Source organism: Ornithodoros turicata, chromosome 5, assembly GCF_037126465.1.
Source record: "Ornithodoros turicata isolate Travis chromosome 5, ASM3712646v1, whole genome shotgun sequence".
In the NCBI taxonomy this organism is placed as follows: Eukaryota; Metazoa; Arthropoda; class Arachnida; order Ixodida; family Argasidae; genus Ornithodoros; species Ornithodoros turicata.
The window spans coordinates 6,728,218-6,741,413 of record NC_088205.1 but is presented as its reverse complement, the minus strand read 5'-3'; the positions used below and the strand labels follow the sequence as shown (position 1 = coordinate 6,741,413).

Genomic DNA, 13,196 nt, shown 5'->3' with positions numbered 1-13,196 from the left:
TGTGATTGTATTACGCGGGCGCATAACGCTTCCGAGTCACAATTTAGTGCGCCCGCATGCTTTGAACTGTTGTTCGTAAGCTAATCACGTTACGGAAACACTTACTCCATTTGCGTGTTTTAAAGGAAGCGGGTAATATATATTGACGCAAACGAAACATGTGAATCCACTTCCCAGTCTGCTTGTAGTCTGCCATCTTCTCATATGCCCCATTCTCAATGTGCGAACTACATTCTCCGTTCTGGCGGAGATATACCTCCGTGACTGTAGCTCTTATGTTGTCTTGGAGAACGGGAAGGTTCACTGCAGGTAGGCGGACGGAAGCGTAGTGTTGTTGGGTGTCAAACGAAGATATTATCCACGAATAATGATAACTGGAGCAATTCCGAGGTTTGCCATTTGAAGCCCTCAGGTGAAGTCAAACGAAAGTTCGGCATGGACCTCGTACACCCATACAACTTTATGACAGCAATTCTAACCGAATGCGAGGCACGTCTGCTAGAAGAAGGAAGGTCCAGGAAATTGTAAATGCTGCAGGTGGACGGCTTTTGTGGCGGATTAAACCGGCTTTAAGAGGGGATTACTCGTGGGGATTAGCGTGGCCCGTTGCTTTACGTCTGTGGCTTCGGCGGACAGATAAAGAGCAATAAACCTCGCGGCTATGCCGGAGTCTGAAGGAAGGGTTTCTTCTACACACTTGACGCTCTCCTATTCGTCTTTGCTGTTATTCCTGCGATATAGTCGAAGGCAATATTGAACGATATTGCGTGTGCAGCAGATTGACGTGTTTACGTCGGAGACCGGTGGCGTTTCTTTCTTTCTTTTTTTTTTTAATTCGTTCTCATCTCTGTGTTTCTACGGATATTATGAGTTTACAAATAATACAGTTAACACCGACAGGCTTGAAGCATTTGAATCCACATTAAATGTGACACATACGCTGGCCTTTTTATGAGCAACAGCTGCATGCGACCACGGAGCTTCATTCGGTGCAATTCGTCTTAATTACTCGTTCCTATTCCGCTCTGCATTTCGCAGTAGGAAGGCCGCGTCGGGCCAAATGCCGGGAGCAGCTGAACGGGCAGCAATCATATCTCTATGAGGGAGTTGTTACAGATACATTTCGGGCTTCCTTTTAGATACAGGGGGCTGGATGGCCTGCATTGTGTCTGCCATACCCAGGCCGGTTCTGTTTCTATAAAGCCCCCCACTGCGTAATGTAACCGCCCCCACTGCGTCATATACGATCGAATCTCTGCTGGAAACCCGTTTCTTTCCGCAAGGTGGCTCATGACTTTGTCTACTACTACTACTCTTATCGTTTCGAAATATAGAGCTCTTTCCTCGTACCTGTTACACCACGACTCACTGTCTCCAGACGTCTTGCCAGTTCTTCGCCCCCCTCCTTTTTTTCTCTCTCTCACTTTGAAACTGAATGCGACTTAAATCCACCGAGAAAATATAAAAGAAAGAAAAGTAAAGTAGCAGTTCATATTCCGTTCATTTTGCTTTAGAAAATATCTGATGAATGGAAGCTACAACTGTTTATTTATTTATTTCATCATCAACACCTGTTTTTGTAGCCTTTGTTGTTGGTATAGTGCTTTGGCTGCTTTAAGTTGAAAATGCCCGCACTCAGCACAATTGGATCACCGGGGACATGGATATACATATCGTTCCTCGGTAACGGCGCGTGTGTTCGCCGCATCGTGGAAGCGGTGTTTGCAGTATACAGTCAAACTCCTTTATAGCGAACACCTTTTTAACGAAAATACCACTACAGCAAATTTTTTTGCGGTCCCGCTGGAGCCCTATAGGTCCAATAATGGATATCCTTTTTAACGAAAATACCTTTACTGCACTTTTTTTTGCTGTCCCCTGAGTTTCGTTGTAAAGGAGTTTGACTGTATTTACTAAATCCGCCACTTTAGGAAACGGTATTATTACGGTACGTATTATTTTTAGTCCGTCCAACTCCAACTCCAGGAAACGGCGATGTATAGTCACGTCGCGAATTTAGTGTTCGGGCGCGAATCGCGCAGGATCGTGCACAACTTTACAACGTTGTGTCGGTGGCGCGCGAGTATGGGCTGCGGCATCGCGTGAGCGACTTTGCTCCATTATAACGTTGTTTTACGAGCTCTCTACTGCTAATTTACTTCGGGTCTCCGTTAGACTTCCTCGACATTATACTGCCGTGCAGCCTCACCTGCCGTTAAACAACGCGGAACGTAAAACACCTGGACACTCACAATGTAAACACACCTTTCACGTGAAATTGCGTGAGTGGCAGAAGAAAGGAAGTGCGCGGAGGGAAGTCGAATTCAATTACGTTAGTGTATGTTTATGTCGCCCTGCCCGGGTAGATTGGTAACCGATAGGTTCGGTGTGGCGAGGCAAAACATCTCGGTGGCGTCCTTTCATCTTTACCCTAGTAACATCTGCCAGCTGCAAAATGACGGGCTTCGCGGATGGTGGTGGGAACCTCCGTGCTCCTGATTGTAGCCGGAGCAGTAGCCTCTCATTATGACCTTGTGGCCGCAGAAAAGTTCAGTTTACTTTTGCCGCCGTCACCACGGTGTCATTTTCTGTCTAGTATACTTGCTTTTTTTTGTATTTTTTTCTCGGCTTCTCGGATATTATAATGGTATCTAGCAGGTGATGAAAGCGTGCGTCTCTGTCCGTGGCTTTCGTGTTCTTCAACGGGATGGACCATAGCGGTGGACAGCAAATGAATGTTGTGTTTCGCTATACGTATATTCGCATATTAGAACAGCGCTTTGCTACATAACACGTGGAAGGCGCCAACCGTTGCACAGAATGATACCACTATCGCTCCTGATTTGGGGACAGCGCGGGGCGTACGCCTTTTTGTCACAATTAATATAGTAACCGCATAAGTGTCACAAAAAGGCGTACGCCTCTCGTTTTCAACCAATCAAAGGGGCAGAACGATGTCATTTGCGATTGCGGTTGGGCTGCTAGCATGTCATGCAGTGAACTTCCGTTTTAAAGTAGCGCAGGAGCCATTTTTAACATACTGCATGCAATCGACCACCGCCCCTTTACCAATGGGCAAGGTGCTGGGCCCATGGTCCAGTAGCATTCACATGCACCAAGGTCTCCGTCACCTCTGGGACTTCCTGTCATCAACGTGCCTCTCCACACTGCTTTTATAATCTGAATCCTCATCTCCATCATCATCATCTCTCACTATCTACAAATGGCACTGGGGCAGTGCCCAGCCCCATCTCATCATCGTGTCATTATGTGTGTGTGTTTAACACCCTGTTTTCTTTCTATAAAACTGTTCTAAGAGAGTATCTGGGCTTCGGTTTCCAAACCACGAGGCGTACGTTCTATTGATATAAAACGAGTTCACACAGTACATCTCTACTCCTCCTCGAGAACGTAAAGTAAAGTGCGAAAGGTGAAACGAAAGAAACGGAAAGAAGACGTCTCGTGCTAAAGTAAAAAGAAAAAAGAAAAAAGAAAGGCATAATAACAGACATTACAGTTGGCTTTTTTCGAAGTACACACTTCTCGGAAGGCGTGGGTGAGTATACAGCACATATTTTTCGAATACCTGGTCACACCTTCCGTTCCTTTTCTTTTTTTTTGTCCGCCCCGAGATGAATGTGGAAGAGAAGATAGAATCCGAGACTTTTCGTGTTGCTAAGAGAGGTGCAAAAAAGGAGGCCCTAGTTGATTGCGTACGTCCCCGGGGTGTGTCGTCATCTGCGATTGTGGCCGGTCCGCTAGACGGCGCCACTTCCGCCCGGCTATCCTTCTCTTTTGTCCCGCACAGCTGCCTTCATTTTTTTTTTATTCTTCTACTACTGCGGTCGAGATTATTAGGTGCTGCTGGTTGCCAGCCGTTCGCCCAAACCCATTCTTGCGGCCTTTATATCTTAAACTTGTTCTTGTGTGTCCAGCTTCCTCATTCTTTTCATTTTTTTTTTTTTTTTTTTCCTGGCGGTTCGAGTGCTGGATCTGCGTCACTGGCGCCGAGAAAAATGTCGTGGAGGGGCGTGTATCTCCGCGAGGTTTTTTGCTCTACGGTCTGTTGGTCAGAATGATATTAGATAATACGGGGTCATTGTCGCTCGCAGAAGCGAACCGCGACAGAGGAAGGGGACGATTGCTTTGGTCGGGACAAAGCAAAGCTTGGAAGGTGTACTTACATTCGAGATCTTGTCGAATTTCCTCTTTTCGAAAATCCACCTTGGATCGGTTATAAACTGTGGAGAGAAAAATGGAAATCCGGTGTTAACGTTCTACCAGGTCTTGTAGAATTTTTTAGGCAAGTAAGTGATATAAATATTTACTTTATTTCGTACTCCAAATCAGCCTCGTTCAGATACTTATTATGCAAAATACCGTATAACTGCACTGGCAATGGTTGCCCCACAGCGTGCTATGCGGCGAAGGGCTGTTTTTAGAGTGTGGTGAATTTCGCGGTCTCAGTAAGTCGCGAGTTTGGACGGAGACACGTTTGGGGAATATTTCGCGGTACCTTAATTTCGGTGTACGTTGATCCTGCACCACGGAGTTCTTAGGGGTGTCCCCTACTTCGCGGGACTTTAATATCGCGCACAAATAGTTTTCGCGAAAATTATTACTTACGCAATTATAAACGGCGTCACCGAACACTGCGCGCTTGCACGAAAAATTTTCGAAAGAGCCCGCAAAACTGCCTTGTTTCGAATTCTCCCAGAGTATAGGTGACGCCAACGGGACTTCTCGCGTCCATCCTGTCTCCTAGAAACAGCCCGGTCTCCGCTCCCCGCCTCACGTTGGAAAATTGCCAGCATCTTTATCGAATACATGGAAATCGACCTCGGACAACCAACTTTGCCAGGAGTGTGGAGGATTGTGCACTCTATGGCGTCGTGCTTTTCAAAACTAGAAATTAATTTTCTCATACGTGGTCACGTGGGTTGCAATTGCATTAATTCGGTAATAGATTCAGAGGTTTAAGTCACGTAGATGGCGCTGTAATATGTTCTGTTTGGGAACTACAATAATGCTAGTACGTTGAGGTAGTCAGGAGTGGAGCTAATGTATACGTACATGTGTACACAAGGACGGCAGCGGCTGCTAAGATGACTAGACAGGCGAGGGGGACTAGTAGGAGGGCGACGAATCGTCGAGACGGGGAACCTGCGGGACCCTGAGGAAAACGGAGCTTCCAAAACCTGCACAGGGGCCGCTTTTTGAGTTTGGCCCCTGGCGAGCCTGGATCCGACAGGGGTCGCAGGTGGTGGTGGTGATGAACTGTCCCCACTCCTGAGGTGGGCATGTAAGGTCGCTTCGATGAGAGGGACAGCTCCGAGTCCTGGTACCCGGCGTTGTCCACCTGGGAAGAACACAAATGACGGTCTATCAGAATAGCGCTCGCACTGCGCTTGAAAAAACGCTCCAAGCCAACCATCGTCCCGAATTCTCTGTTCTCCCTCCACCCCCCACCCCCACCCCCACCCCCGATTTGGTGAAAGCGGGATGCGTAAGACCATTTTAAGACACTTGTGCAGTTATAGCTATGTTCTTGCAGAGCACTGGGCGTACGCCCTTTCGTGACAACTAACACAGCTGCACGTATGTCACAAAAAGGCGTACGCCTTTTGTTTTCAACAGATCAAGGGAGAGAGCGATGTCATTTGTGGTGACGGCTAAGTAGGAGCGTGTGAAGCTCTCTCTATATATTTTAAGAGTGCACAAATCACAAGTGGTGACACTATCATTCCGCGCAATGGTTCGCCTTCTGCGTGTTATCCGGTGAAGTTCCGGTCATAAGAGTGTGATCGCTTTCAGACAATGTCGGACACTTCATCGGAACAAATTCCGTACATATCTCGTCTGGAGGGACAGCGGTATATAACCGAGCGGACATTAATCGAGTCCAATATCATTGTTCGTTTCCCTGTAATCTCATTGCAGCGTCCAAAGCCTTCGAGGAAGCACTGCGAGATTGGTTGATCACTTGTCTCATCATATAGCGCAGTAATCCCCCCACCCAATTTCGGCTTTATCGAGAGCGTTCCCTGTTAGCCTTACACGAACCATAAATTCTCCTTTGAGACGTCTCTGCCATACCGGGACATCATCGTATCGGTCTGCTGACGGTAAGAAGAAAAAAAAAAAAGAAAAAGAAAGAAAGCGAGTTCTCACCGCCGCTTCTTCTTGTAAGCGTGCTATCTCCGCAGACATCATTATTGGCCGAGTAGACAAGCCTAGACAAGCCAAATCCCTACACTGCTACATTCGCCGCGCGTCCGCCCTGGTCCAAACACTATTTCGCGCGCGCGCGTCCAGATACAGCGATACGCTATAGTACTGGACAGCGGATTCCTCGAGCCCCATAGGAAAGCGCGTGACAGCTAGATAACAAAGTACATGTTCGACTCACCCGTATACAGCGAAAATAGAAACCGCTAGAGCTCCTGCGGAGAATCGTGTCTGATGTCTGGCGAACTATCGTATACCACAAATACATAGAGTATATGCTTCCGATAAAAACGGATCCGGAAGGAAGAAGGCGCTTTTTGCGGGTTCGAGCATGCTGGATACGGACAGTGATGACAGCCATCGCTATCTTTGGGCAAAATGTACACCTATTTATGGTTACGTTACTGGGTGCTTTTCTGGACGGCTTTTGTGCTCAGTCAGGTTGTCGTTGAGGCTTTCGTCCTTAACGAGGTGTTGATATACGTTTTTGTCTGGTTTATCGCGCCGAATGTACAGAAAAAAGCTACCGACCAGCAGCAAGTGAATGCCGCCCTGAAATGCCTGAAGGGATATGTTCAAGACGGATCATTAGGGACAAAGTATGTCTGTATGGTAGTTAGGTGTCGACGCCGAATCGACGACGCATCGTCGTGTGCAAGCAAGAAAAAAAAAAAAAAAAAGTGAGGGGAGACAAGCAAGAAGCATCGCAAAATGAACGAAATGCTTTCATATTGCATAGCGTCTATTCCTCGATTGTCATAACATGTTAGAATTATACTACTCGGGTTTGAACTCCCCGGGAGTAATACTCGCCGAACACGCGTGCAACGCCGCAGTCAACCGGAAAAGTCGGTCGAAATCTCGGAGGAACACCATATACAGAGCTCCGTTCCAACACTGCCCAACCCATCTCACGTGATAAACTACTGATCGGGATTCCTCGACGCATCTTTCTTCCTTTGCTTCAGATTTATGCCGCATACCTTTCCCCATTTCTTCCTTTCGCTCGGCAACGAAATCCAGGCGTGGTGTTTTCCTTCCTCTATATGGGTCTGTGCAGTGGAACGGTTGTTTTTCCGATCATGCCTTATCTCCTCCTTCCCGCTTCTGTTTTTTTTATTTTCGATATCACGCTCTTTTTTTCCCTCTTTTGTGGTTCCGGCCCACCCCGATCTCTTCCGCAACTGTCACGGTACATAAAAAAAAAGAAGAAGAAAAAAAAAGAAATAAAGAAAGGCGGGGTCGGGTTCCGAATCCGATATCATTCGCTTCGCGAACACGGCGAAAAGCACGTAAAGACAAACGTACAGAATTTCGGAACAATGATCTCGTTTCTGTCCCCAGCAACCTCTTTGTCGAACACGAACGATGCAGAGAATAAAGGTAAAAAGCAGAGAGGAACGGAGAAGAAACTTCCACGAGCAGTGGAAAACAATAGGAGAATTCCGCGCGATCTCAAAGTCGCGTGCGTGCGTGCGTGCTGCTTTGAACGAATTTGTCGCGGAATGTTGGGAAAGTCGGATAAACGAATTGTCATGTACCGCTCTGGCTTTATGCCGCTTTTTGAAAGCATTTTTGTTGGTTCCTTGCGGCTTTCCTCGCCACTGTACCCTTTCGTTTTCGTCCCTTTTTTTGCGTGTATGGGGAACAACTACGTTCTTAGAGTAGAAGCGTGTTAAAAGAGAGAGAGATAGAAGAAACTGAGAGACTGGAATGGCAAGGGAGAGATGGCCCGTGACGACAAGTAACAACATGGAAGGAAAAAAAAGAAAAAGAAAGAAACGGAAGACGATCGAAGAAGCAGGAGAGGAAGAAACCGACTGGAACAAACTTTTTGGGACTGGCGCGCGATTTCGAAGAAGTCGGAGGTAGATCGGAGGAAATGGGAGAAAACGCGACTCAAGCGCGGTGTATACATGTCAGAACGAGAAACACGATGAAGAAAGTATCGAATTTTAGGACGCCTCTATACGAAACAAAGAGGACAGCATATCGACTCTGCTCTTCCATGAAGCGGATGTTCCACAGGCTGTAGGTGCACTCTGTGCTGCGAGTCTGTGAAAAATGGGCGCGGAACAAGACAAGAAGATGAAGAAAAAGAAGTGCGGGGCAGTTTGGGCGCATCGATCGCGGGTGCCAGTGTAGTTGGTGGCGGCATTTACTGTACTGTTTCTCGACAAAAAAAGAACTGAGCAAAATGTTTCCGTATCCTTCTTTATTATTTATTTTTTTAAACGATCTTTGACGAAATTCGTTTGTGCAAACATAACGGTGGGTTTTTGAGGTCTTTGAGCGAGAATTATTTATTTTTTGCCGTACATTCTGGTTTTCTCGGTTTACTCGCAATTTACGAGGGCAGACTTTTTTTTTTTTTCCCTCGAGATTTATTGTGCGCGCGTACGACCGAATAGGCCCATTAGTGTAATTGAAATTGGAATCCCTCCAATGCGAGTTAGAAAATGAGGACATTTTAGTGGAGAAGTTTCAAACCGCAGTGTGTGCTGTTCCACTGAGCATTAGCTCGAATGCCAGACAGGATCTTCATTTTGTTCGTTACCAGCTGCCGTGGCATAGTGGTTAGGATGATCGCTTTCCACGCTGAGACTGGGGCACGCGACACGGGTTCGAATCCTGTCACCGGCTGTGCTGTCTCAGGTTTTCCCTGGGTTTTCCCAAGACTTTCCAGGCGAATGTCGACACAGTTCCCCCTGAACTCGGCCCAGGACGCATACTAACCCCCCTGTCTCCCCAATCCTTCCTGCTGTCCTCTCTCCATCTATCCACGTCTGTACGCCGCTCATAGCCACAGTTGCTTCGCGGTGCTAACACGGAAATAAATAAATAAAAAATTCCCTCCGTAAACCAAAACAGTGTGCTGTGCTGTGCCTCGGCGACTGTCTCTTCGACTAAAAGCATGGCGTTTTCAGATAGGCATCTGGGGGCGACTGCGACACATAAAAAACAGGTTCGCTGTCTCTTTGTAAAGCTCAGTCTGACCTTGTTGGGTAAATGGCGAGGGCCGCTGGACAATTAGGCAGAGACAAAAGTTTATCTCGGTTTAAAAGTACAACACGCCCAAATAAGAAGGCTCAAGGTTCCATCTTTGGGACACGCCGCTAAGGTGTATGCTGAGTTAACGTGGGACGTATACGACGGCGACAACAATACTCCCCTGAAGGGGTACCTTGCATACCAGGCGGCAATACGGTGAACGTCCAACTTCACGGCGCAATCTGTTATGGTAATTCAATTCCCTTCGAATTCATTATCTTGACAGGCCTGTACGCGGACACAAAAAGAATAGCCTCATATTTTACGCGCGGATTCCGACACGTCCGTACGCGATACACTCTTATCGGTTTTTAAATCGTCTTAAGCCTTCGCCCGGATCAGGAAAACTTGTTTTCCTTTCGGAACACGGTCTCTCTTACTAATTTCACCCTCGAGCTTATAAAGATACGATTTGTACGCTTCCTGCTACGTCAACCCCGTGCGTCTTCCTTGTGGGACGGGCGACGCGACCGTTCTGGTCTCCGATGCCTGCCGCTTTATCCGCCGATCTTCGGCCGTTATACTTTGAGCACGACGTCTGTTTCTGCTTTGTTGGTATAGACTTTAGAGACACTCGAAAATAAATTACTCGACGAATCCGGTAGCGAACAGAGAGGAAATGGTTCCGAGTCACGAGAGTTGATAAAATATATAACAGTCTGTATACATGCTTGTGGTTTTTAATGGGGTGATGTAATAGCGTTCTACGGCAAACATTGCCCGGCTTACCAATACGGCACATCGTAGCGAAATATACCGTGCGTGGCTGAGTGCGCGAAGCTCGTTAGCCATGTCCATGTTTCGCTTCGAGAGGATTCTGGTATAGGCTGATTATCCACTACGTGTATTCAAAAAGTTAAATTCGACGTAAAATTTCTGAGGTCTCTCAGTCGTGGAAGCAGAGTTCCGGTGCTCCAAGTGCCGGTGCACTCGTGAATATGAGCCCGGCTCAGCGAATCGCGCGATGCTACCAGTATATCTGCCACTTTCCACAAAATAAAACTTGCGTATACGTAGGGTCAGTGGCGTAGCCAGACCCCCAAGGTAGGGGGGCTCGGTACGAAAACTTGCCCCCCCCCCCCCCGCTGATCCTGGGTGAAACAACACACAATACTTGTGCACACCTGAAAATGCGGTAATTGATTTGGGCGTTCACAATGCGATTACACAGTGATGTCCATGAGACGGTGTCACGAGATCGGAAGAATTTGGAAAAGCTCATACTTTGAAAACCACTCAAGAGTGCAGATTAGATAGACGACATGAACTGTAAGAACTTTCGCGATCGTCACACTGCCCCCCCCCTCCCCCATATATATATATATTATTTTCTCCTTGGATTTGCGCGATTTGCGTAGGTCCGTCGCGGCAGGTAGGGGGGGCTCGAGCCCCCCCTAGCCCCCTCGTGGCTACGCCACTGCGTAGGGTTCTTCGTTTTTGGGATAAACCCGATTTTTCGCGATAGTTCTTCCCCCCGAACGAATTTTCAAGAATTCGGATCAAACCCGATATCTACCCGAAATCGTTGCGGTCCTTCAACTTGTCGTTCTCGGTAAACAGTCGGAAAAGTGAACCATAATATCAGCAAATAAGAGACAACCTATTTGTCCTCCTCCGTTTATGATCCCCTCCTGCAGGAGTCAAAGACGAGCTTATGTGGAGCTCCAGCAAGTGTTTGAATACCGCGGTCATTGACTATCTCAGTTCCGAGCGGAAATATAAAGATCATTGTCTCTCGTCCCAGTGTCACAGCAGCGGCTCGTTTCGTATGCCTTTCGTTTCACCCGAAAATTCCCCGGTGACATATCAAGCAGAGATCATAGCGCCCGATTTCTCTCCGAATTCTCGTGCGTAAATAGCACCCGATTTTTCTCTCCCGAATTTGAAAAACCCGAAAACAAAGAACCCTACGTATACGCTTCAGCCTTAGCGTACACAATCGACACGGGGACTCTCCGGCTGATACAGTTACGATGTCAATCAACGCGTAGATACTGGTACGCATATCTTCATTATTGAGACGAGTGAAAGTGGCTCACGACATTGGCGACATGCACAAGGCCCTTCTCGCACAAAACGGACCTTCCGTACTATGCGGCGCTGGCACGAAAGCCGCCCGAAGGACCATTTCTGGCAGCGTCAGGTCCCCGCAACGCTTGAGTGGCGTTCGCAATTAAAAATGTCTGGCCACAATGGAGCGCCGTGTGTACGACGGCGACTGCGCTCTTTGTTATCGGCACGCCACCAACAGATCGCTTACGAGGCAAGCCAACGGATGAAGGAAGAGGCACCTGCCGAGCGGATCGCTTCGGGGTTTTGATAGATGGGGATTGAAGGACCGGCCTAGGGACTGTGGCGGCTTTTTCCGTGCACGTCGGAATCTGTTTGCGAAGGTTGGAGTGGCAGTATATATGGGAGAGTTCCTCCCGTACTGTGGTCTTCCTGCATTCCCGGCAAGAAGACGTCCACACGCGCCTGCCTTTCCTGAACGACATTGCAGATGAGAGTGAAAGACAAAGACGAGAATAAGCGTGGAAGGAACGGAAAGATTGAAAAAAAAGAAAAAGAAAAAAAAAGGCTGTCGTCGAAGAAGCCAGACAGCGCCAGGATTCGAACCCGCACCTCTTGAATTGCGCCTCTTGTCAAGTGCGCTAATCACTACTCATAGTAGTTAGCCCCACTCGACCCGTAATCAATATTTATCGATTCCAGCTGGTATCTGTCATTATCAATGACACTGCCGTGTTTTTCAATGCATGTATTTCATATTTTTGGGCCTGGTGTTTCGAAGCCAACTTGAGCTCCTTGACCATAGACCATTCGGCTTGTCCGAAGTACTACTTGGCCCACGGAACTCTCCCGCGCATCAGTGCCGGGCTCTTCGCTCCCTTTTTGCTTTCATGAAAGCCACTGGACTTGTCGAAGAGCTCTAAACAGAACTCCGATCTGTCGTCGCTTCGCGTTCATCATAATTCACCCTCTCATATTAACCTCTGTGAAGTGGGGTAGGGTCCTGTGGCTACCACGGGGAAACATCCCATGTCATCATCACTTCTCCTTCATTTATTGTTGTTGTTGTTGTTGTTTTAGGCACAGTGAGGCTTGTATTTGATGTTTGCGTGTTCCAAACTCTCTGAACAGTCACTTTCCATCATCATCATCATCATCATCATCATCATTTCCAGCAAGGAACCGAAACTTGGTTTAAGTCTTCCGCTATACGCGGAGCTTTCGCTCAACACTCCTCGAGCTCCTAAACGCAACCGTTCGGGACCATGCAAGCCGCCTGCCTATTCTTCGCGCTTATCCGCGCACACGAAATTGCGAAGAGGAACAGAGAGCTCTCCGCATGAAGATTCCCTTCATGCGAATCTCCTTTAGAACTCTACACGGCGCCGCGTTCTTTCGCACAATCCGCGTGTTAACGATTCCGCTCTGCGGCCACATTCTCTGTGTCGGAAAATGGGAGCCCCCGAGTCGTTTTTTTTTTTAAATTTTTTTATCACACCGTAGGGGAGTACACACACACACGCACACGGCGTTCGCGTAAAGGGGAATTATAACAAGGTCGCGGTCTTTGTTATGTAAATGAGTCGTAGACAAAGGGAAGACGAAAAAAAAAAAACGCAGTTTTCTAACTCCGTGTGTGTGTATATGTACATTAGAAGTCTGGATCAGATTAGTTCCTAGTTTTTGGGAGGCCGTAAGAAAATGACAAAATTTAATTAACGGGCGGCCACTGTTCTCTTTCCTTTTTTTGTAGCTTCGGTATAGCACGTGTCTTTCCTGTTCAAGCGTGACAATTTCTTTCTTTTGCGGCAGCAGTGTAAGGATGCCGCTAGCTGTGGTTCCACTTTGTGTCGGGAACGAGAAAATTAGAATATGCTCGACGTATATCGGTAAAAAAAGGTGGCTGC

General features: G+C 47.5%; 2 protein-coding genes across 10 annotated transcripts in view; one reads left to right on the top strand and one right to left on the bottom strand.

The window, feature by feature from the left end:
• The window catches only part of LOC135393833 (uncharacterized), a 366,589-nt gene that overhangs the window by 14,516 nt on the left and 338,877 nt on the right, over positions 1 to 13,196 (top strand). The gene's annotated exons all lie outside the window — the stretch shown is intronic.
• LOC135393832 (uncharacterized) overlaps positions 1 to 13,196 on the bottom strand; it is a 260,444-nt gene that overhangs the window by 19,564 nt on the left and 227,684 nt on the right. For all 5 annotated transcript variants that reach the window (XM_064624130.1, XM_064624131.1, XM_064624132.1 and 2 more), the window contains 2 exons: positions 5,074 to 5,359; positions 4,185 to 4,241 (listed from right to left, as the gene is read on the bottom strand). In XM_064624130.1, coding sequence (XP_064480200.1) covers positions 4,185 to 4,241; positions 5,074 to 5,359 — 343 coding nt within the window. The remainder of the gene's footprint in view (positions 1 to 4,184; positions 4,242 to 5,073; positions 5,360 to 13,196) is intronic.